The sequence below is a fragment of the Pteropus vampyrus genome, unplaced genomic scaffold, assembly GCF_000151845.1.
Source record: "Pteropus vampyrus isolate Shadow unplaced genomic scaffold, Pvam_2.0 Scaffold238, whole genome shotgun sequence".
NCBI lineage: Eukaryota > Metazoa > Chordata > Mammalia > Chiroptera > Pteropodidae > Pteropus > Pteropus vampyrus.
Genome location: NW_011889019.1, coordinates 175837 through 199345, shown reverse-complemented (window position 1 = coordinate 199345; position 23509 = coordinate 175837). Strand labels below are relative to the sequence as shown.

General features: G+C 41.6%; 1 protein-coding gene across 12 annotated transcripts in view; it reads left to right on the top strand.

Moving 5' to 3' along the window:
* Window positions 1-23509, top strand: part of SORBS1 (sorbin and SH3 domain containing 1) — a 222361-nt gene that overhangs the window by 154412 nt on the left and 44440 nt on the right. For 6 of the 12 annotated variants that reach the window (XM_023519823.1, XM_023519830.1, XM_023519827.1 and 3 more), the window contains 5 exons: window positions 4763-4810; window positions 4930-5059; window positions 6754-6868; window positions 12404-12487; window positions 20746-20795. In XM_023519823.1, coding sequence (XP_023375591.1) covers window positions 4763-4810; window positions 4930-5059; window positions 6754-6868; window positions 12404-12487; window positions 20746-20795 — 427 coding nt within the window. Of the gene's footprint in view, window positions 1-4762; window positions 4811-4929; window positions 5060-6753; window positions 6869-12403; window positions 12488-15805; window positions 15872-16451; window positions 16554-20745; window positions 20796-23509 lie in introns of all 12 variants that reach the window. The other 6 variants (XM_023519829.1, XM_023519828.1, XM_023519826.1 and 3 more) reach the window with 2 other exon arrangements.

Below are 23509 nucleotides of genomic sequence, written 5' to 3'. Positions count from 1 at the left end.
CTTGCTTTTTGGATGCTTCTTCCACTAGTCAGGCTGATGGTGGCCACTGCCACCTCCTGGTGAAGTGACTTAAGACACTATCCCCAAGGCATTCCCAGGTTTTGGAGATGTGTCGTGTCACAGTGATCTGTCTCATTGAGCTTTTTCCTCATTTCTAGATGAGGATGCACTAAGGCAAGGATTTAAGAGGCTGATTTTCCCAGGCACATCTATGTTTGGGTTAAAAAAGTCCTCTACTGGCCTTACAGGATTTCTAAGAATAGCCTTATTTCGTTTGAGTTCAAGCAAATAGTTCTATTGTGAAGATGCCTGGCCAGGATCTGTGCCTCCTGCCCCAAACTGTAGCTAGTACTGCCCAGAGGAGGGGCTGAGCTGCTCATAGCGGCCACCTTTGCTCTCCTAACTAGAGCTGCCCGGAAGGTCTCCGCCTGGCAAGTGCGAAAGTCTGTGACTGGCCTGTCAGATAGTTGAGACAGTCGCAGTTACCCACTTTCCCACCTTCAAGGGCCAGGGATGCTGCAGGAGGTGAGGTCGGTGAGTCTTTTTCCAGCTTTTACTCCTCTCGCTTCTTTCCTGCTCCACCTTCTTCTCCTCCAGATTCCGTTTTCTTCCCCAAATTTGCCTTCTCTAGCTACTCAGCACCCTAAAGCGATCTTTTTTTTGTCCCTTAAAATTTGATCGCCTTTAACCAGAACATAGACAGTTAGCTATTTGTGACCACCTGGCCCCATTTCCTCCTTTGTTCCCACCCAGCCCCACCTAGACTTTGTCACCCACCTCCGCATACGTCTCTATGAATATTTTTGTTTGTGGTGTGTATGTCTCTATCTTCACCCCTTTATCCTTTCTCCCCCTAAGTGTGTGGGGTAAAGCAAGAAAAGGAATTAATTTGAGCAGTGGAAAAAGATTGTGTTAAAAGTGAGCCGCTAATATTGAAAAATAATTTTTAAGTTTAAAGGCCTAAGGAATGCATAAAATTGAAACTTAATCGATATAGGCGAGCAATTATGCAAATATCACTTTTTTGCCCATCATCCCATTTTGGTCAATTACATACTTTTTATAGAACAATCATTCTCAACTTGCACTTTTTCCAGTGTCTTTAAGATTGTCACTAATTCTTTTTAAAAAAAGGTCCTTTTTTAGAAGTTCATTTTTAAAGTCGCTGTGGTTGAAAGGCAATTTTGTGCCTCCTGGCAGTTTTAGGAGAGTGGTTGTTCGTAAGTGAGCCTCCGAGGACAGATTGCCAAAGCCCAGAGTGGAATCGTTGGTGTGTGAATGTCAGGGCCCAGCAGGGGCCTTCGGGCCCCCAAGTGAGTCGTGCACCCTGCGCAAATCCCGCTTAGTGCTAGAGCCTCCTGGAAGTCACGGGCACAGGAAGCTCTGAACATTGCTGCCAAGGTTGGATCTATGCTGCTTTGAGGGGCACAGTCGGCATGTGGCTCCACCACAGATAGAAATCACAAGATTCCAGCTCACCAAGCCCACTGTGCCATTGTTTTAAAGAACCTTGGGAAAACAGTAAGGGCGGGTTTCAGCCACTGACAATGTCTGTGTTCCTGGACAACTTGAGAAACGTTTCATTTAACGTGTCTTAACTGTGGTTAGACACATACACTCTCTCTCACATGTTCCATTCGGCTAACTCTGGCATATAGAAATACAGACAGGTGACCCTTACACTCAGTTTTCCCACTCGTTGGTATTTCTAACTTCTTACCCATCTACCCCGGTGTGGACTTACGTAGCCTGCAAGGAGAGGATAGCAAGAAATAGCAAGTGGAAGATATAGCAAGAATGACTCAATTTTATCCATTGTCCCTGGAGACCAACTGGAGGAAAACTAAAAGTGTGGTGGGGTAACTTAGAAAACTTGCTTAAGGGTCACCAGGGAGCGGGTGATGCAGAAAAACAGAGCAAAGGCTTCAAGGGCTGGGAGGCAGTATGGCCAGCACTGGAGTCCGAGACTGGAGTTTCAAAACAACACCCTCTCCTGTCACTTGCATAATATAAATTATAATGGAAGAGCCACATTGTCCTCCGGGATTGAGCAGCTGAGGGTCGGGTCGGGTTAACATAGAACATAGCACCCATCCCTACTACAGGGCTTAGAGGCGCTTAGGGAAGTGAAGCCGGAAAGACCTTGATTCTATGTTTACTTTATCTTACTGTGCAGCTAAAGGCAAATTTTCTAACCTCCCTGGCCCTTAATTTCTTTGTCTGTAAAATGAGATATTTATGTATCTCCGAGAGGGTTTTTTTTTTTTTTGCTTTTGCAAGGATTAAGAGAGACGATATTAGTAAATTATTAGTAAATTAATGGGAGCTGCTATTATTTTTATCCCTGAGTGTAGGTAAAATTCTCTTCCATTAGATTCATAAGACAAACATTAAAAAAGTTTAAAGATTAAATTATACATCCCCTAGATATTCAGATGAATCCATACGGCTTCAGTTTTCCCTCTTAAAAGTTCAATGAACAGAAATCCACACGTCAGACTCAGATCTCATGGACACTGCCAGAAATGAAAAGCTTATTCACTCCAAGACGCCCTGCCCTGTGTTAGCCTCGGTGGGCGAGATTTCTTTTTCCAGCTACGCCATATAGGAAATAGCTTCAAGAACATTCAGCCATTCAGATTCTCTGTTGCCTTCACTCCTCATCTGTCCTGCTTCTGATGCTTTTCAAAACACACGAATGGTTTAACTCCCCAAGCTATGTTCTCTTTTTCATTTTATAAGAACTATTTCTCATTTTCTTTTAACAAATCTAGACTTCCACATTAGAAAGCTCTGCGGTGAAAAATAATTTTTAAGAGCTCAGGCTTTAAAAAGAAATTTCTTTGAATCTTTAAATATCTTTCTCCTCCTCATCTGCTTTTACCTCAAGAACCAGGTAATAGAAATTAACCCTCACTTTATCATATACTGAGAGCTGTAAGTTCTCCATGATTCAGAGAGAGACAGGGTTTTGAGCTAAAATGCTAGGTTGGAGTTTAAGCACTATATACATTGGTTCCTAACTAAATTAATTTTTCATTTGGCAGGCACCATTTTTCCAACCAAATTCCTGCAATCAAACTTGATTTTTAATTTTCTTTGACATTGTGGCATTTTATCAGTATAATACTCAGAAGTTCAAAATTCAAAAAAAAAAAAAAAACCAGACAATTCAAAATTCTTCAGAGCAGTACTTCAAACTATATATTTCTGGATCCCGTTTTATCTCCTCTGCCCTATTTTCAGAAGTTAAATAAGCTTATATACTCAGTGTATAGCAGGGAAAGACTTGGCTGTGTTGGTAAAAGAACCTTAAGCCCTGTTCAAATTTAATATTAACTAATCCTGTCTTTAAAGCAAAAGGAAGGAGGGAGGAAGGAAAGTTGGGGAGAAGATAACTTGGTACCTGCTTTTTCTTTATTCAGGGTAGGGGGGCCTGGGACAGATAAAAATGGGGGAGAAGAAGAGTAAGAAGGGGCGATTAGAGAGGTGGTCTTTGAATAATAGTTCACTCAAAATAATAGCAGTGTTAGCTTTATTTACATTTCACAGAATATCCTGACCTTTATTGCTCTGAAACTTAAAATGATTTATGTAGAGACAAGGACTTGATTAACACTTAGTCATTAATATATATTAGATTCTTTGGCTTGTCTTTCCAGGTTAGTTCACATGTTTTGTTAAAGTTGCTACAGATTTTTAAGGGGAGGAGTTGGATCTTCAATCCATAGTCATGAATTCTGAATTCAGGTTAGCAAGATACCTAGAAAATGGGAAAGACAGACTGTTTTAGCCTAACTCTTTTTGGAGAAATATTTTGGAGGGATCATCTTGACTAAATATCCTGCATTTTCAGGACGCTCCCAGGTTTAAAATCTATTCCCATAAATGTACCTGTCGTCTCAGTTTTAGTTTGTGCAGCCACTTCCATGAGAGTTTCAGATCTTGTCTCGGTTCTCCAAGTCTTAGAGCCCCAGTGTTCAGCTTATTTAGGGACATGCGTCACGCCTTTGGAGAGCCATCTCACGCTACAGAAACCCAAGTGAATTTGATTTGTTTCAGAGTCACAATTTAGAGACTCACCCCTAGCAGTGGCTTTGCAGAGCAAACCGCATAACTGCATTCGCCGTGGGTGTGTTGTGTTCCAAGGAAGGAAAGCTATGAGGAACCAGATTGAGATGGAATCACAGCAAATGACTATGGTGGTTTTCTCAAGCTATTTTCTTAGTTGCAGAACCTGTCTATTAAATGATATTGTATATGGAACTTTAGCATAGAAAACAGGTCACAGCTGAGGTGGGGAGCTAGAAACCACACCTCTGCCCCGCCCCCAACACACCCCGTAGCAGGCCTGGGGGACTCCCTGGAACTCAGCAGGCAAGATCAGAGACTCTCAGGGTGAACGTCGAGGACCCGTCTCAGCCCCTGCTTTCAGGTCAGCCAGGCTGAGGCTCCCGTGTTCCAGCTTTGCTTGTGGAAATTCTCTTGAGGAGGATCTTTGGCTACTTGTCCTCATGCTTTTCTTGATGTCAGATGGCAGTTGTCCTAGGTATCATAAATATACCTTCTGGACTGTGGGTAGGTGGCCCTGCAAAACCTTGCTCTTGTCAAGCGGGTTTGCTGCGGCACACTCGGCTCCTCTCTCTTCTGGGCTCTCTGGTGTGGCTGGATACCAGCGCAGGATGGTGGAAGTGGGGGACATGTCACCCGTTCTCTTACCTCAGCTGGATTTCTTCTGATTACATTTTGTTTTGTTCAATAGATGACGATTCAGATCTGTATTCTCCTCGGTACTCCTTTTCTGAAGACAGTAAGTGACTTAGAGTTTCCTGGTTATGGGGGAGGAAGGGGGAGTAGTGGATGAGGGAAGACATCTTACTATTTTCAGTTTTCATTTTAAAAGTCTTTTGTTCCACTTTCCTTCTCCAGCCAAATCTCCTCTTTCTGTGCCTCGCTCAAAAAGTGAGATGAGCTACATCGATGGTGAGAAGGTAGTTAAGAGATCTGCCACACTTCCCCTCCCGACCCGCTCTTCCTCAATAAAATCAAGCCCTGACAGGTAAGTGCTGCCTCATCCCCAGTCAGCTCTGGTTTTAGGCTCTCAGACACAATCTGCTGGTAAAGTACCATCCCTCTGCTGGGGCTGACACCTTTGGAGCCACAAGACAAGCAGACCTGATTTTGAATCTCTGCTCTGTCACTTAATAGCAGTGGCTTATTCATTCTGAGTCTCAATGTCCTTATCTGTAAAATGGGGATAAATTTTATATTTGTAGGGATGTTGCAAGGATAAAACAAGATACTACATATAACATTTATAGTAGTGCCTGGCTCTTAGTATTGGCTCCATTCATGTTGACTATAATTATCATCGCTTCTTACCTTTTCACAAAAGAAATCTTAGCTGTAAGATTTGTCATGTGTTTTTATACTCATTGTGCATACTGACGGGGTCTATAGCAGAGAATATAATTTTAATATAAAGCCACGCTCTTTGATACCGATTTATTTGTGCAACACATATTATTGGGACATTAAGGCTTAGGTTGGTTGCGATGATGACATTAGTCATCTCTTAGTGCCTGAACTGAATGACCCAATTTTCTTTCATCGAGTTCTTGTTGCGCTGTGGAGCAACCTTCTTATGCCATCTGGACTAGTGTCCTATGCATCTTCCAGCCCCATCTTTCACTACTTCTCAACAGAAAAAAGGCTCTAGCCAAGCTAAATTATTTTTCTCTTAAAGACACACCTTCATAACTTTTTCATCTTCATTGACAAGTGATTGGCTGTTTTAAAAGTCCCACACATGCATAAGTGACATCTGCCTGAGGAGTTTGATGGTTAATTTGAAAAGAAGCCTGAGTGTACCCATGTATCCTTTACAAGTTCATTCATCTCCTGCGTACTTGTTGAACCAAATGCTATAGGGGAATATAAGCATGTATAAATCATTAGCCCCACTTCCGAGAAGTTTTATAGCCTTGCAGGAACAAGTAAATATCATCACAGTGCAAAATGCAATAATGTATATGCATAAAAAATTTGCAAACAATTTCTACAAATTCATGTATCCTCTGAAACCCATCACTGCATCAGGTTAAGTATCTATACCAAAGGCTGCAGTTTTGGTGATTATGGAAGTGGAGTGTGGAATAGGGAAGAACATGGTTTTAATAGCAAATAACATTTATTGAGTGATTACTATGGGCCTGGTATTCTACTAAGTGACTTACTGCACTATCTCATTTAACCCTTACAATGACCCCATTTTTCAGATGAAGAAACTAAGCAAGAGGTAAACTGCTTGGCCCAGATCACAGGCTAGCAAGCGCTGTGGCAGGGATTGGAACCACAGCTAACTGGCTCCAGGACTCACATGCTCTCTCCCTGCACTAGCATGAGTGGGAAGTACAGGCATGTTTGGGGAATGATAAGCTCAGGAGAGCAGAGCAAGGTGAAGGATTTTTCCAGAGCCAGCTTTGCTGCTGCTTCCCTCCCTTCTCTTTCTCTCCTCTCCGCTCTCCTGGTTCCTGGTTTTGAGCACAGGACACCTCAAGCCTTTTGTGAAGAGAACACAGATTCAGCTGTTTGTTTTGAGGAAGGAACCAGCACAACTAAATGCTTCGTGCCAATTCCTGTTTTAAGCGTTGGATATAAAAATTCCTTGATTTGAATACAGTCATCCAAAGTCAAACTGTGTCGGATGCCAATTTTCATGAAAATAGCTCTAACAGGATTTTCTCTGTACAGAAACGACTGGGAGCCCCCAGATAAGAAAGTGGATACAAGAAAATACCGTGCAGAGCCCAAAAGCATTTACGAATATCAGCCGGGCAAGTCCTCCGTTCTGACCAACGAAAAGATGGTAATGTGCATATTAAAGTTCTTTTGTCTCACCCTGCCCATGGTCTTTAATCCGGATGCTTTGTGCACTTGGATTACGTTCTTTCTCCCTTGAGATAGACTTGTTTTGTTTAAAAGACAATGAAAAAATGAAGTATTCTTACCCTTTTCATTTTTGCAGGTGTTTATAAAATAAGTCCTGAGAGTTTGCTTTGAAAGAATCCTGTTATTGTGGCTTTCTCGTGCTTTTTTTGTGCATGATTTTAACTAATTTTAAATTTTCTACTAACGTAAAGATTGATTTTGCTGCTGTCTTATTTTAAACATCTAACCATTAATTTAGCAAGCATATTACTAACTGGACTAATGCCGGGCTTTTTTTAAGTGACTTTTTCGAACACGCATAAATTTTGTAGAAGTTATTAGTAGTACATCATTAAAAGCTAAATAATTAATATGATGTTGTGACTTGGAGTAAAAGCTCCAGGCTGTTACGATATGTGTTTTAAGTCTTCCTTTTCTGACAAGTACAAAATTGAGGACAAGTTTCACATTCACTCTCGTTTATGGTTCCCTACACAAGTTCACATTTCCAAGCAATTATAAATGGGGAAAATGACCTGTGTGGGCGTAGCAGACCACCCTGGAAAAGCAGCCTCTTCTGTGAAACAGGGAAGAGTTTTTACAAACAAGTCTGCCAATCACTCTTCCTTTTATTCACCCTTCATTTGAAAAAGCTGGTTCAGAATTCTGATCATGGTTAAAGGGATTCTCCAAAGCTCCGTAAACATCTCAGCCCTCTAGCCGTGCCAGCAGAATTATCATTCTGGAGAATTATCATACTGGGGGTTGGTTTTTATTAAAACGCTGTTACCACACTGAGTATGGAATAAGTAAGCCTGTGAAATACGGGTGCAAGCTATTTTCTGTCTACCTCTTCTGCTCTAAGGAATAATTGATTTGACTTCTACTAAAATAAAAATGTGACATCTTTAAAAGCACAAAGGGATAAGTAATTTTAATTAGGAAAAAAGGTCAGCAGTTCACAGAAATGCTTTAATATCGTTCTTCTTCAGCATTTACTCTGCACTGCAGTTATTTTAAGCAGAAAGTTCAGAGAATTTTGCCTCTGGCTCCACCCTTCATTGGAGGCTCTCTCCCTGGTAGAAGACAATAAACATGGAAAGTGACCTTCCACACAGTTGTCCCTAGAAAGAAAGTCATGTGTTTTAGGTATATTCTTGACACTTGAATAACAAGCTGGGACACACCATCACGTATCAATACACTCAAATGATTTCAGAGACTCTGTGGGCCTTTGGGTGCTTTTGTTTTTGCAAAATTATTGTTCATAGATGGTCATTGCTTTTATTGAAGCCTCATCCCTTTTCTTAATTTCTTCTTTATTCTCCCCTCCTTCCCTTGGTTACTAATAATTTGACCACTATTTAGAACTAAGAGAAAAAAACAACATAGTTTTATTTTTCTCCTGATGCCACAAGGGTTATAAACATCTACCATACCAGAGTCCTTGGGATCACTTATATTGTTTTTACAGAGCTGGAACAGTAATACACAGTCTCCCGTAGTGGCTCTCTTTGGAGAGTTGTCGTGATCATACACATGGATTGCAAAGCACCGTCTCGGTGTTCCTACACAGGAAGCTCTCCTGTACTGTACCAAGACCTAGGCTGATCCATAACGGGACGTAAACACCAAAGGCAAGCCATTAAATCAAGTCGTTTAATTTAGCGCCTTTCACTCTATTTAGCACTCTTCTTCCAAAGACAAGAAATTTCATCAAAGAGAAATTTCAGTCAAATCTTTATCTTTTCAGTCTACTCTTCATAGTAGTTGAATTAGTCCTTTATATTTGAACATTTTCTGCTATTTTTGAACAGAGAAGTTGCTATGTCAGTTTCAGTGTGTGAGTCTTGCCTTTTGGCATCCATTATCTCTGGTTTGCCAGAATCGGAGGACACCCCCACGAACACACTCCAACCACCACCACACACACACACACACACACACACACACACACACACACACACACTATTGTTAACTGTGGACAAGTATACTAACTGGTGACAGATGTAGAATCTAAATTTGCTCTCAGAAATGCACAATTTCCTTTGGTGGGGGCACAATTTTTTTTGTTTTGTTTTGTTTTATTTGAGGTACTTATGTTTGCCTAAGCCTGGCAGTTTAAACTGCGACCTCATAGGCATATCTGCCCGTCGTTTGCAGGAAGAGTTGGATGGTAGACTGTAAAGGCTGCCTTAGAACTCATCTTTCCCTGAGGTGGACCCAAACCATCCCGGAGAGATAAAACACTGTACTACCATACTACCTTCAGAATCCCTCTCGAGGAGATTTACAGCCTTGAGGACCTACTCAGCTATTTGGCAAACTCACATGAAGTTCTTCATAACTACTCAGCCCCCGCTTTTATCACAGTGTAAATCCATCTTCTCTTTCGGCTTTGGAATTGGAGAAAATTGGTCAGTCCCTGCTTTGTTAGAAATAGCCTTTTTCAGGCTTTGTTCCTTTTTACTTTCCTCCAAAGTCCCTTGTAGAACTTTACCTCAATTCGACAAATATATATAGAATAACTTGTATATTCCAAGCCCTGGGTTAGGTGTTGGAGTCTTCGCTCCCATGGGAGTATAATGGGAAAGACAGGCATTAAAATAGTTATTAGAGACACGATATATGTTTGGAAGTGAAAAAAAGGGGGATTTACTGAACTTGATTTCTTTCCAGTTCACAGTCACTTTGAATTCCTTCTTGGCTTATCAAGTTTGTCGCTTTAGCCCTATTGTAGCTTGGTGTCATCCGCAAACTGGGTCTACCCTCTTCTCATGGGGAGTATGAGAGGTGGAATATGGTGTGGTGTGAAAAGCACTGGACTAGGAATTGGAAGATCTGAGTTCTGAGTTTAAATTCTGACTCTGCCTTATGTCTTGAGACAAGTCATTTAACCTTTCCGAACTTCAGTGTTTTCATCTGCAAAATAGAAGTATCCTCTGGCCTGCTGATCTTCCTGAAGTACTGAGTGAGAGGATCACATGCGATCATGTGGGTAAAAGAACCATGAACATTATAAAATGCTGTGCAAATGAATGTACCGCATTCATATGAGTTATTTATTTAAAATTGGAAGCTGGTCTCTGGCTCCTGTTTGAGCAACAGAACTGCCCTTGAGAAGAATCGGGCATTTTCCTGGCGAGTCACCTGCCCTTTCCTGGGGTTTTGCCAAGCTGGGCAAAGAACAGCCCCCGGCAGCAGATGAATGTAGCCCAGCATCATGGAATCTGCCCTGCCTGGAGATCCTGCGGTGCGACCAGAAGGACGTTTGCTCTCTGTCCCTTCCATAATTGGATCTACGGCTGAGTTATAAATGGCAGAATCAAACGCAGATGTTAGTGCCGTGTGGCGTTACCTCTTTAACTTTCTCTCGGGGCAGCTTCAAGGACTGAGGCTGGCTGCTCTGGGCCCAGGCTGGTCGACACACCTCCTGATTCAATTCTCGGCACAGTATTAACCTCAGCAGTGAAATTCTCTGCAAACAACCTTCGGCAATACAATGGGTTAATTCTTTCAGGTCTGACTACCGAAACATTCAGGCAGTTTCCTGAAAGAGTTGGTATGTTTTATTAAAAAAAAAAACAACAACAACAACCAAACCTGACCTATTCCCAGAGAGCAGCTTATAAATAGTCTCTAAAAATAATAAACATGAAATAGATTTCGTGAAACTCCATCATATAAGGATCTAGGATGTCCCAATGTCTTAACTGTTCCTCCTGAACAGTTGTGGCCTTGTGGGTATTGGGCCTCATTTCACTGAACCAATACAGAATCCATTATTTTACATAATTACAGAAACCATTAGATGGAACATGCCTTCTTCTCCTTCAAGATTTAAGCCCTAAGTCCTTAAAGACCATTGGAGGAAGTTATAACCTGACTCTCTGTCACACCTTTGCTTTCAACTAACATATAGTCAGTGAACTTCAGTTAAAGTTCTCTGCCGTATCTTCCTCTATTTAAAGCAGAAGTAGAAATAATGGTAAAGATTCTTCTAAGGGTTTTAGAAAAAGGGATTGGTAAAGGTCACTAACAAAGTTTATAGCCATTTCCACAAGCTGCAAAAGGCCTGTTAACTGAATCTTAAGAACAACGTGTCCAGGAGGAGCTGCCTGTGAATCTTTTGTGTTGAAGATGTGCCCACAGGGCTTGCTGCCCCCTTCCTCATGTGGTGTGGCCCCGAGGGAGTGAGGTTTCTTATATACTGTTTTCAATCTCAGTGGAAAATGTACATTTTATATTTCATATTGTTGCCAGAAAATCACCATCTCTCTCTCTCCCTCTCTCTCTCCCTCCTTCTCTCCCTCCCTTCCTTCCTCCCTCTCTCCCTCTCTCTCCCTCCCTCCCTCCCTCCCTCTCTCTCTCATGACTATCAAGGTTTTTTGAAACATCTCTACATAAATGAATTTAATTAAGCTATGAACTTCTAACACTTTTGTCTGATGTGAACATATCTCTAGTTTATTAAGGGAAACCTGATGTGCTTTCCAGGCATTCATTTTCCAACTAATTATTTCCAGAAACATATTATTCCACAGAGCAAGGTACCAGAACTTTATAAATATTCGATTAAATACGAAATCCCATGGAGTCAATTATCAGTCTGTGTGAACGACCTCTTAGAGTTATGTAAAGTGAGAAATCTAATTTATTTTTGTAACATAACCCAGAAATTTTCCCCCACCTGTTGTTCTGTTATCTGTCTTATTCAGCTTTTCCCTCGCCTTCTTTATTTTATTTTATTTTTTTACCAGTTCTTTAACATTTATTTGTTAAAATATATTCCGTCTGTATTCATCCTCCATGGGTACTTGTTTAAACTTGTGTCCTCTGCTTTTACTTATACCATCTTTCCCTTTACTGTGTATGGGACATGGTTTCTCACCTACTCATGTGCCATTAAAGATGCAGTATTAACAAATTGGCTTTTATAAAAGTGTCAGTATTTGCATTTATTTTGAAAACTTTAAGGCAGCCTTACAAATAAGTACTAAAACTGGACTAGCCCATAAAAATTGTTTGCTCTACTCACCTGGCATAGATGGCTAAATGTTTGGTGTGCTCACCAGGTTATTTGCTCGTAACTAATAGTTCTTTGTAAAGAAGAAATAAGGACTTGCTTTTCTCCCACAATATGGGAACAGTGTTATGCTCATATTCAGATTGGTTGCGGAGGGCAGCAGTGTGGGGCAGAGCTCTCCATCTAGTCCATTTTTCTTCTGCCTTAGGACTGAGAATGATTCATGCACTGCTCCCTGCCTCAGTGTCTTTGTTTTTATAAACCCATCCTTTTCCACCTGTTTTAGCTCCCTGAGTTTGCTGTCAGTAAAAATGGATGATTTCTGCTCTTGACGACAGTTGCTGTATACACCTGGAAACCACTGCATCTCTACTGGCCTGTTCCTATGTAATCTTTGCATAATGTTATCCTTCTCTCTCTTCCATATCCCTATCACCAACCCTATAGAGTCGGGATATAAGCCCAGAAGAGATAGATTTAAAGAATGAACCTTGGTATAAATTCTTTTCGGAATTGGAGTTTGGGAAACCGGTAAGTTTAATAGCTTCAGTGGTTATAGACACCTTTGAAAATAATGCTGTCGATGCATTGTTGCTGCTAAAGAATCAGATCTAATTTGAAGGGATTCAGGAAGTGGCGAACAGCCGTGTCGGTTGTCACGTGTGGGATTGTCTGTTCTCGTACAACTCGTGAGCTTTTCATTACTTCACTTCACCAAGAAAGGACAGTGAGCTCTGGCAGTACTTTTTGCCAGAAAAATCCAAGAGAGACACAACTAAATCATTGCTTGTCTTAGGACCTCCCACCACTAGCAACAAATATCACATGCCTGTGGATGGCATAATGTCAGCCATTGGTTCAGTTCCTTGAGCAATGTCTTTATGACATACTGAAGACAAGCAGGAAAATGCATAACACTCTAAAAAGACCAGCATTGTCACTGCTTTAAGTAGAATTCTTAAAAGCACAAATGCAAGGGAAGTGCCAGAGCAGGCCAAATAGGGCCTCTCTGTGCAGATGTGATCCACACATGCAACCTCATTTCAGGTGACTTTTAGAGAATGATCTCTATGAGGTAGGATATTTCTCAAAATTTGAAATAGGAGTTGGGAATTCTAACAAATTTAGTATTCAGCCTAATAATATTCTGCAGCTTCCCTGTGATGTGTCTGAACTGGCTTTGGTACAAATTGATTTTTGGCACTTAAAGGAGGATTGTCTTAGTCCTCACCCAAAAGGGTATCAAACAGAAAGGAAAATTGAGCTCATTATTTCAGTGGAAATGACTGGAAACTGACTTTAAAACTGTAATTACTTTAAATCTTAATTATTACAGCTGCAAAAAATTTACAGGTAGAGGGGCTACATATATACAAATAAAACATTTTACTAGATGTTTTTTCTCTGAGACTATAAACATCGAGACTTTAAGCAGTGAGACTTAAATCACTGTGGTTTGGAATGATAATTTGCAGACAGGAATTAATTTTATAGTTCAGTTAAATGTTAAATTCCATGGTGTATATTTTTCATTAAGACAAAGACAAATTAAGCTGGTGCTCTGGAATTATTAAACTGATTTAGTAATGCTGAGCTTTGTTTCAAAGTTAAGGCATCTTCTGTATTAGGTGCAGTCATTCCTCCCACCTTAGACACTGTCTCTTAATAGCGGCTGAGCGGTCCTGGATGAACAGCGCCACCTAGCGACCAATGGAGAGGGGAGCGTCCAACCCAAAGTGTGCACCATGTCCTCGCCCTTTCCCAAAGCTTTGATGCACACCTCACTTCTCTTTTCTCTCCCTTTTTATTCTGCTGTCCACCACTCAATGAAGTCTACTTAATGTAGTCTTTTCCACATGCAAATATTTAACAGTATCCTAACCCTTTCCTTTTTTTCTTTTTCTTAAAACCTGCTCAGTTACTTCACAGAAAAACTTTTCGATATATGTAGTTCGTCCCTTCTACCCCCACAAAAGACCATGATTGGTATATATAATAATAATGACATACTTCTTCAGGGAAATCAAAAGCTATTAGCTTTAAATTATTTATAATAAAGAATCTGTGCCATTGATTTTTGAAATCCCGTTTAGAATCCACACATTTCTAGCCATCTTCTCATTGACCAAATAACTAAATTAGTTTTATTTTAAATACTAGCTTTTAGGAACTGTTATGAAACAGGTTTTCCTAATGAATTGTGATTGGTTTGTTTTACTAAATGTCATTCCAAATCATTTTATTTTTGTTAGAAATAGACAGCATTTTAGTCCCAGCATATGTTAAATAGGGTTTGTGAAGAGTTTAGTAAATAAACACTGTTTCCACTGGAAACTGTGGCCTGAGCACCACACAGCCAAACTAAATAAATGTTGAGAACACAGTCCATTTGTATATTGGGACCGTCCTGTAATTTGTATCCCCGCCCTATTGTTCTAACTGCCTCTTAATTATTTAAAGAGATACTCTTCCAAACTCATTTTTTCTAAAGCCATGAGTGTTCCTCGTATCGACCTTAGAGTCCTCCTTAAATGTGCAGGTCGTTTAGAGTAATAAAAGATAATTGTACACCTGAAACTTACTGGATTTCATTAACCAATGTCACCATAATAATTTTTTTAAAGTAATAAAAGATAATATGTTTGAAGACTTACCAAAATAATCAGTACCCAGATCCTGAGGAAAACTGCTTAAAGATGAACGATAATTGTTAATAGCACGCACTCGACAAATTGTAGAATATACATATGCAGAGATCACATTACTGACCTGTTGCTGTCAGTAATGAATGCACCTTGAAATCAGATTACTTTTCATTGCAAACTCATTACAAGGAGGCCGGGTGTCAGCTTTTTCTTCTTTCTCCCTCTAATTTCTACAGAAATTTGATGTGATTTCTATAAGCTCAAGGCAGAATGTCACTATGTAAACTAATTTGAATGCTTCCGTAGTTGGTTATAATGAAATACACATAAGACTCCAGGGGCTTTTAATGATCTCATCTCCTCAGAGGTCACTGTATAAGAAATTTCAAGTCTCAGAAGGCAGAACAAGAAGGTCTACTTGGTGGGAGAGAGGTTCCAGAGTTAGAAGTGGCTTTGGCGTCCAGATGTCCTACCCTCGGAACCCCTCCCTCATTAAACTTTCAGCAGTTCTCCTGGCAGGTTTCTGTTTTCGGAATGCAGCTCTAATTCTAACTTGAAGAGTTAAAGGAGAAAACAAAAATAACCTTATAGCCTGCCGTTTAAATTCAAAGCGTAGACTTCGTTTTCTAAGGGAGAGGGCAGGTATGCCTCTACCACTAGCAGTCTATCAAAGTCTACTTAAACAGTAGGAGGAGATTTTAAAAATTGTCTCATTATACAATACAAAATTTAACACCCATTTTGTACAGAGATTTTATTGCCATAAACCACAGAAAGCACATTTAGTTCAGTATACCCTCCATGGGCTGAATCTCCAAATTCACACGTTTATTAACACGTAATGAATTTTATGGCAGAGAAGATTGCTTCAAAAAGGTAGAATCTCAGTGTCAATCACAGTTTGAAAGGAACGGTTAGGAATTTTAAAATTTCTATTTTGGTTCAAATGGGTGTTGATGCTTTTTTTCTTTTTTTTTTTCCTTTGTGTCTTCTTTTAAGTTTTCAATATTTGGACTCCAACAATGATTTACTCTTGAGACGTAGAAACAAAGCTCCCAGTTAGCGTACGGTCCCGTTGCTTTAGCTCACCTTTCTGTGTTGATACAGTTCTCCTAGTGTGCCCCCTCTTTGTTTGAGCCAGTCTCCATGTTTGTCTTTATGTCTTTATGCTCATTTCTTCATTTCCTCCTCTGCTTCCCGTCAGCCTCCCAAAAAGATATGGGATTATACTCCTGGAGACTGCTCTATCCTTCCTAGAGAGGATAGAAAGGTAATTCCGTGCCTCCTCCGTGGGCTGTGTGTGTGCTCTCTAGCCTGGCTAGTGTGAGTGTGTTGTGGGGTTTTTCTTTTCTTTTCTTTTCTTAAATCATTTTTTTTTTTCTTTTTAACCTTCAACTTTTTTTTTTTTTCTTTTTTGGCTTGGTGATAAAACTGTTTAACAAAGTCTCTAAGACTTATACTAATGGTTAGAGGTTGTTTTTTTTTTTTTAAAGCAATGATTTATTCTTCTGACATATAGTATTTGTCACAGTCACCGTATTCTGAAAAGAGAGAAATAGATGTTTCCTTAAAGGTAGGTTTTTGTGGTATTTGTAGTTCTCCTTAGCCAATAGAATAGAGTTTTGGAGCTCTGATTACTTCAGGATTTATATTTTTCTATGCCTAATGTTGCTTTCTCTGTTCTCATGGCTTTAACTAATTTCCAGTGAGCTCTCGTGTTTTAATCATGCCATCTCTGCCTTATTAAAATATAACACTAAAAAAATTTATTTTTCAAACTTAACCTTCCATTCTGTCTGCCTTTCCTCTAAACTAAAACATTCTTTCCCATCTTTTCTTTCTTGAACCAGACTAATCTAGAAAAAGATCTCAACCTCTGCCAAACAGAGTTAGAGGCAGATTTAGAAAAAATGGAGACGCTTAATAAAGCACCCAGTGCAAACCTGTCACAGGTATTTTCTGAGTTTTTCTCATGCTGTCAGTTCCTTTTCAAACTGTCTTGTTTTTTTTCTTTGTTCTATGGTTTTTGATGTAGTTGAGGTGATGAATGATTATGCTGGTCATTTTTAAGCTGCATGGCTTTCTGACTCCTGATTTAGATTCCCTTTTTTCCCCAACTTAATTTTCGCTTGGATTCTTTTTGAGCTTGGCATCTTCCTTAAAGGGGGGTTTTCAAATATGTACCGGGTGGCTGGTGATTTTAACAGCTCCCCCCTTTCTTTATCATTCTCTTCCTTTGCTTTCAGGGGGTGACGCTTTTAACTTCCCTTCCTTTGCCGTGGTATGCCTTCTCTGTATTTTCAGGGACCCATTTTTTTTCGGCAGTGTGTCATTTTTTGCAGCCCTGGAAGATACCAACCTCATAGGTCATTTTCAAAAGCATAGCAGCGTGATTTGAGTGCCTCTTAATGTGTATAGCACTATCAGAGTAGTATTTGTAATTTGAAAGCTCAGAAAGTTCTCAAGAAAATATTCGCTCTAGAGGCAAGAAGCCCAGCCACAAACAAGCATTTGAAACTCAACTGCACTGATATTTTTTAAATGTGGTTTATTCAAAGATAGATTGGAAAGAGAGTCCAAGGTAAATGGATTCCCAAGGGGACAAAAAATACCCAGTGTTTTGAGAACTGCTCCCAGGGCTCTCTGACAAAACGAGAGAGACTCTTACAAGGAAAGGAGATCGTTGCAGAAAATAAAAGAGTGAGGATACTGCTGAAGAGGCTGGGAAGGTCCACAGACTATGGCAGGAAAGGTGGAAAATGCCAATGAATCGTCTTATACATAAGCAGAACTGAGACAGGGAATGTCAGACCACCAGCATGAGTGACTTGGATGCCAAAGTCATGTGAGTGCCAGAGATTCAACCCGGGGGAGGGATAAAGAAAGCAGGGGGTTATGGCAGTAGCCAGTGGAAAAGAGGGGTGTGGAGCTAGAATGAGAGAGTCAGAAGGAACTGCAAGCAGATCAGGGGAGTTGGGGTTCAGGAATCCAGAGTCTATGGAGGATGAGGAAGCCAGCAGGGGCCAGTGGTCAGGCCTAGACCCTGTCAGAACTTGGAGGAGGCATGAAACGTGAGCCGTAGGACACATGATTGAAGCATAGAGGTGATGGATGGGAAAGGGGTTGTTTCCAACGGGGGTGGAGCCTGGAACTAGCTGTACTCACTGCGAGATCAAAGGTGTGAGCTAGTTCTAGGGTGACAGCTGTTGCTACAGGTAAGTCCTAAAGTGAGCTGAGGCAGAATGGGAGCACTGAGATTACAGGTCACCCAAGAAGGAATCGGGGGCACTGTTTTAAGCAGTCTGAAATAGTGAGTGATTCTGTACCATGTGAGGATGGGAGGCAGCTAGCTATAGAACAACTGAACTAACTGCCACCCCTCTGAGGGCCCACGTGGTTTCCGGTACCTAGATCTCTGCCCAGAGCAGGGTGGGCACAAAGAAGTGTCTGATTCATAAGTCACCTTCTCATTGGTTTAGGTACCTGTTGCCCATTAGTCCCTAAATGTGTGAGACATGCTGAGGGAGGTTCTAAGTCAGCACCAAAAAATGGACATTGCCTTCAGGAACGTGATGATTTAGTCACACTCGTGAAATAAAAGATCTCCAACAGGACACAGCAGTGTCTGCTAAGTGCTAAATGAATGGTTTGGGCTCTATGTGCCAGGAGAGAGAGATCTCATGGAAAATCGGGGGAGTTAGCTGAGCTCTTAAAGGACGGATGGGGCTTCGGAACATGGCGAAAGTAGGGGCAGCCATTTGAGGCAGGGTAAAGAGCATAGAAGTAAACATGTTTTAGATGTATTCAAGGAATAAAGTGGAACTCGGCTATAATAGGAAGTTTGGGGTGGTCATAGGGGGAGGTAGGTTTGGGAAAGAGAATCGACCCCAGATTGTAGAAGCTCAGAAAATGTGGTTAAGAAAATGATTGATTTTGCTCTCAAACCAATGATTTAATTCAGGAAGTGTTTTTCAAAGGTTCGTGCCATCACTCTAAGAGGCCGAATGGAAGGGAAACTCTCCAGGTGGAGGTCGAGAGGGCAAGAAGTCTACTGCGTGGTCCAGACGTGCAGTGGTGGTGAAAACCCATACTGTGCAGTGGCACCAGCATGAAGGGAGGGGTCGGTCGATGTGAGAGGTCACAGAGGAAATTGCAGTGGGACATTGTAACTAATCAGTGTGAAGAACAAAGAATTGGGGAATGGGATGGAGACAACTCTAGAGTTTTGGCCAGACATCTAGAAGAATGGGGACATCAGCATGCCACATAAAGATGGGGAGAAAAAGATGGGTAAGAGAAAGGAGTTGATTTTAGATAATTTACTTTCGAGGCATTAGTTGGGGATCACATAGGGAATATCCAAGAGACAGTTGGAAATGTAAGACTAGGGCTCGTGAGAGTGGCAGGGGCTTACAAAGTCAACCGGAGTCACTCGAACAGAAGCGATGATGCCTCGGGAGCAGATGAAGACATCCTACCTGGTGGTAGGTGAAAGACTGAAGGGAGAATCACGTTGACAGAATGAGAGACCAACAACTATGCCTTGGGATATTGGATGACACGGAACAAGAAGACAAGCGGGGAGGGTCAGAGAAAAACGAAAAACCAGTTTTGAGAGGAGAAAAAGTGCATGGTGGAGCGAGAGGAGAGGCGTGAGGATGACCCGGTGTCCCAGAGAGGTCCCCAAAATAGACTGACGGAAAGGTTCGATAACCAAGAGGTTTCTAAAAACTTGCTAGGAGGTTGCTAGGTGAGCAGTGAATGGGGGCTGGAGTATGTGGGGAGGAATCAGGATCCCTCGGGTCGGTACATCACTGATCAGAAATGTGATCATGGAAGAAGGCAGGATGTGGGATGTTCCCAGAGGACTCAGCAGGGTCCTGCAAAAATTTTCCAAGATGGAGACCAGGGCTTTGTCCACAGAGGTGGGTGAAGGCCGAGAATGGGACAAATGCCCAAGGCAGGAAGTCCAAGGAGAGAGGCTGGGCCGAGAGACCAGTGCAGGCAAAGGGCTGGGAGGATGTTTGTGGAGGTGAAAGGGATGCCTTCTCTGGGGAGTAATGGGGGGCTAGAGGGTGCAGGGTGTTCATCCTGGGGCAGAGGTGCCCTCGGAAACGGACGGACCCTGCTGGTGGAGGGTGGATGTTTCAGTAGGCCGAGGGCCGAGGGCCGAGGGCCGAGGGCCGGGTGGCTAAGCCCTGACGAAGGCTGCTCACTCCCTTTCTCTTTCACAATCTCCTTCCTTTTCTTTCTCCTGGTATTTCTCCTTCTCTTCTTTCCTCAGATCTCTCTCCTCCAGATAGTTTGTTTTCTTCGAAATGGTCATTATTAAAGATAAGAGTATCTTTAAAAGTTAACTTTTTCTTTGATGTACGATATGATTTTTAAAAGCAAATATATTGAACTCTTTGCTTTTTTTTTTTCCTCTCCAACAACAGAAACCCTAAGCTACACAATTTTGTGGCTTTTTCTCTGCATGTAGCTCTCAATTGTTTTCTTCCTTTGCATAGTGGCCTGTAATCTTATAAAATGTTCCCCAACTCAGGCTGAGATGAGCATTGATAGCTTTTGTGAAACTGCATTTTCCCCCTTTTCACACTTCTAAATCTGCAGGGGCAAACAAGTGATCTAAACAGTGTGGTCTTTTAAAATGCATTTTTGTACATTCTGTACCTAAAGTGTTGGGTGACCCTCTCTCTGGTTGTGGCATCTCGGGTGCATGAAGGAGCCTGTGGTGGCTTGGCAGGGGGTTTGGGGACTGGGGTAAGCTGGTGGGGGGTGTGCTGCCCACTTCGCTAGTGCATGTTGGCTAAATAGATAGCAGACCAATTTGCCCAATGGGCCTGCAACTGAAGGTATATGTAAGCCAAGAGACCATCTCCTGACCCACCCACAGAGCCTTGGCTGTACCCCTGGGAGGCAAAAGATCAGAGAGGAAGAGAACACCCACTTGTGCAGAAATCCTCCTCCCAAGGAAAGGGCACCATCCTCCACCAGCCCGAGACCTTTCCAGCCAGGCTCCCCAACACCCAGAGGTCCTTATCTAAATTAAGAAACGAGAGGGACTTCTCTCTTCTTCTCCTTTGCTTGAAACATCTGAATCAAAATAAATCATATACACTTTTTTTTTTTTGACATTTACAGAGCTCAGCAGTCAGCCCCACTCCGGAAATTTCTTCAGAGCCTCCTGGATAGTAAGTTGCCATTTTATTTATATGGCTTAATGTATGAAATGTCAAAAATGGGAAGAAGCTTGTGTTTTGGACTCGTGTGTTTTATTTGTGGCAGTCTATTGGCTTTGAATGATGTAGTTTGGTGATAAGTAGCAACTCAATTCTAGTCTTCATTTTTTTCTTCTGTTTTCTTCTCTTCCAAATTAGTTTTGCGATGAGTCATCTTACCTTTGATAAGCTTTCCTCTGTGTTGGCATCTTTATCATTGGAATGTGAGTTTATTTCTGAGCTTAGAATCAAAGTTCACCTCATTAGTTGATTCTTGTGGGAAGGGCATGTGTGACTGCTTAAGGTGGGGGTGAGTCCTTGTCACAGGGAAAGATGATAAGGCCGAGAGGGGCTAACTTATCTGATTCTCAGAGATGTTGCTTTATTTCCCCATGCACATTCTTAGGATTCTGCCTGGGTTATGCGTGCACACTTCACTCACTTCTTCATAGGGCGACCACCAGCCAGCCCCGTTTCTCCCTCCTGTAAACCATCCTGTGTCCTCTGCCAAATTATCTCAGCACTTTACCATTCCAGTTGAAAATGCTGCAGCGCTGCCCTTGCCTACACCAGCATACGTGGCAAATAGCAAGCATTTTAGCTGGTATGAGGCCCTAACTGAGCCTTCCTATGCCCAATCTTATGTCAGTACCTCGTATGGCATTTCCTTCAGTTGCTGTAGACTTGAATTATGTTCTTATATTTTTATAATTACCAGTAAATTACAAGCTCCTTGAGGGCAAGGACTGCATCTCCCGTGCCTGGTGCACCCAACAGATTTGAGAGCTTGTTCTGCTATAAATAGCTCATTTTTTCACCACCATATCAGTATCTTATTTGAAGTGTGACAAGAAGGAAAGGCACAACTGTTCCCTTTGAGTAAATCCACAGAAGCCTGACCTGGTCTGAATGCTGAGTTTATGGATTTGGGGGGGCAAATATTATAGTCACTTGGGCATTTTGTAAAAGTAGTTTCATTTGAGTCAGTTAGCTGGGATTTCGTATTTCACTGGAAAATTGGAAAATATCTTTATCTTTTTAGGGTAGTGACCAAATCTCTAGCTAAATCTATTCTGTTCATTTTTCTTCTTTAAATATATATATATTAATGATTATGATCAATATACCTTAGAGCATAAGGTAAAACTGAGAGTGTATTAAGACAGCAGCTAGAGAAAGAGTTTCCAGTCCTGAAAGACAGTTCCATCTTGGAGGAGGTTGGTTATAAAGTCTCTTGCACCCACTATAAGGTTAGGTCAGACCACCAATATGACAGAGAGGAGCCAAAGCTCAGATACAGCATCTGGACTGCCCCACTTTCTCCCTCCACTCTGGGCTCTGGGGCTCACTCTCCTTTGCAGAACTAGTTGAACTGTGCCTTCCGCTCCAGAGATAACAAGTCACAGGTCCTCTAGGTCCCAGAGATGTGCTTTTTGAGATGTAGCCCACCAGGTGACCTTAGGCTACCTGCAGATAAACGGCTTCTTCAAGGCCACAGCTCCTAACAAACTCTCCTTGGTCCCTGAGGCCACCTGTTTGTCAAAGTGACCATCTTTGTCACTTTGACAGTCCTGACAGCCCATTGTGTGACCGGACCAGATCGCTCCCTGCCCCTGCTGTTGTCAAGATTGCACAGTGTTCATCCTGCTGCCTCATCTCCCGGCTCTGCCTCCTCACCCCCATCTCCCAGAAATGCCCAGGACAAAAATGCTGCTTCCGGTGGCCAGCTGAGTGATTCCCTTAGCTCTAATGGATCTAAGGCACTATGCTAGGTATTATAATAAGAATGTGAGAAATAGTCCCTTAATAGTTTTGGGGACAACACACACACACACACACACACACACACGAATAAATGTTAGTAAATAAGAAGGCAAAGTGGCAAATGATCGAAGTAGACTATACTTCAATTAAAAGTATTCGGAAGAGAAAGCAGTGCTCATGGGCTGTCAGAGTTAGGTGTACAGGTCTTGAATGAAGTGATAACTTTAACAATTTATTGAGCATTTGCCATGTTCCAGGTCCTATGCTTAGCATCTTATGTACTTAACCTCATTTGGTCCTCTCAGCATTCCAAGTTCAGGCATTATTTTTAAACCCCATTTTACAGGTGGGGAAACAAGCATATAGAGGCAGTGTAATGTCCAAGGCTTCACGGCTGGCAGAGCTACAGCCAGGGTAGGAGCAGTGAAGTTCTAGGCCAGGGGACTGGTGTTGGCAGCAAACTCTGCTCTGCACCATACTGATTCAAAATCGGATGCTAAATTAACAGAAAGTGTGTTATGATTTACTGTTTTCGAGTGATTAAAAAGACAATTTAAGCAACTATTCATAATATTGTGTTAGCAGGTTTAAAGAGGACTAATGCAAACTGCTTAAAAGAGCAAATTGCTATCACTGTATATTTGTATATATAAAGATAGCTGATGGGTTAATTTACCAAACACTCATACTTATATCATCAAAGTGGGTCTCCAAAGACCTCTGCTTTTTAGCCCTCGCCTGGCTCTCGTGAAATACTTGGCAGTGATAGATGAGTTTTTTCCCTCTTGCTATTCTACTATTTGGGGATTTTTTTCAGTAATTCAGGCTTGGTGTTCTCCCAGTTTGTTCAAATGAGTAAGGTTTTCCCATATGTGGAATTGGTGAGGAGCCATCCTAAGTACAGGGCCTGACACATAGGAAAA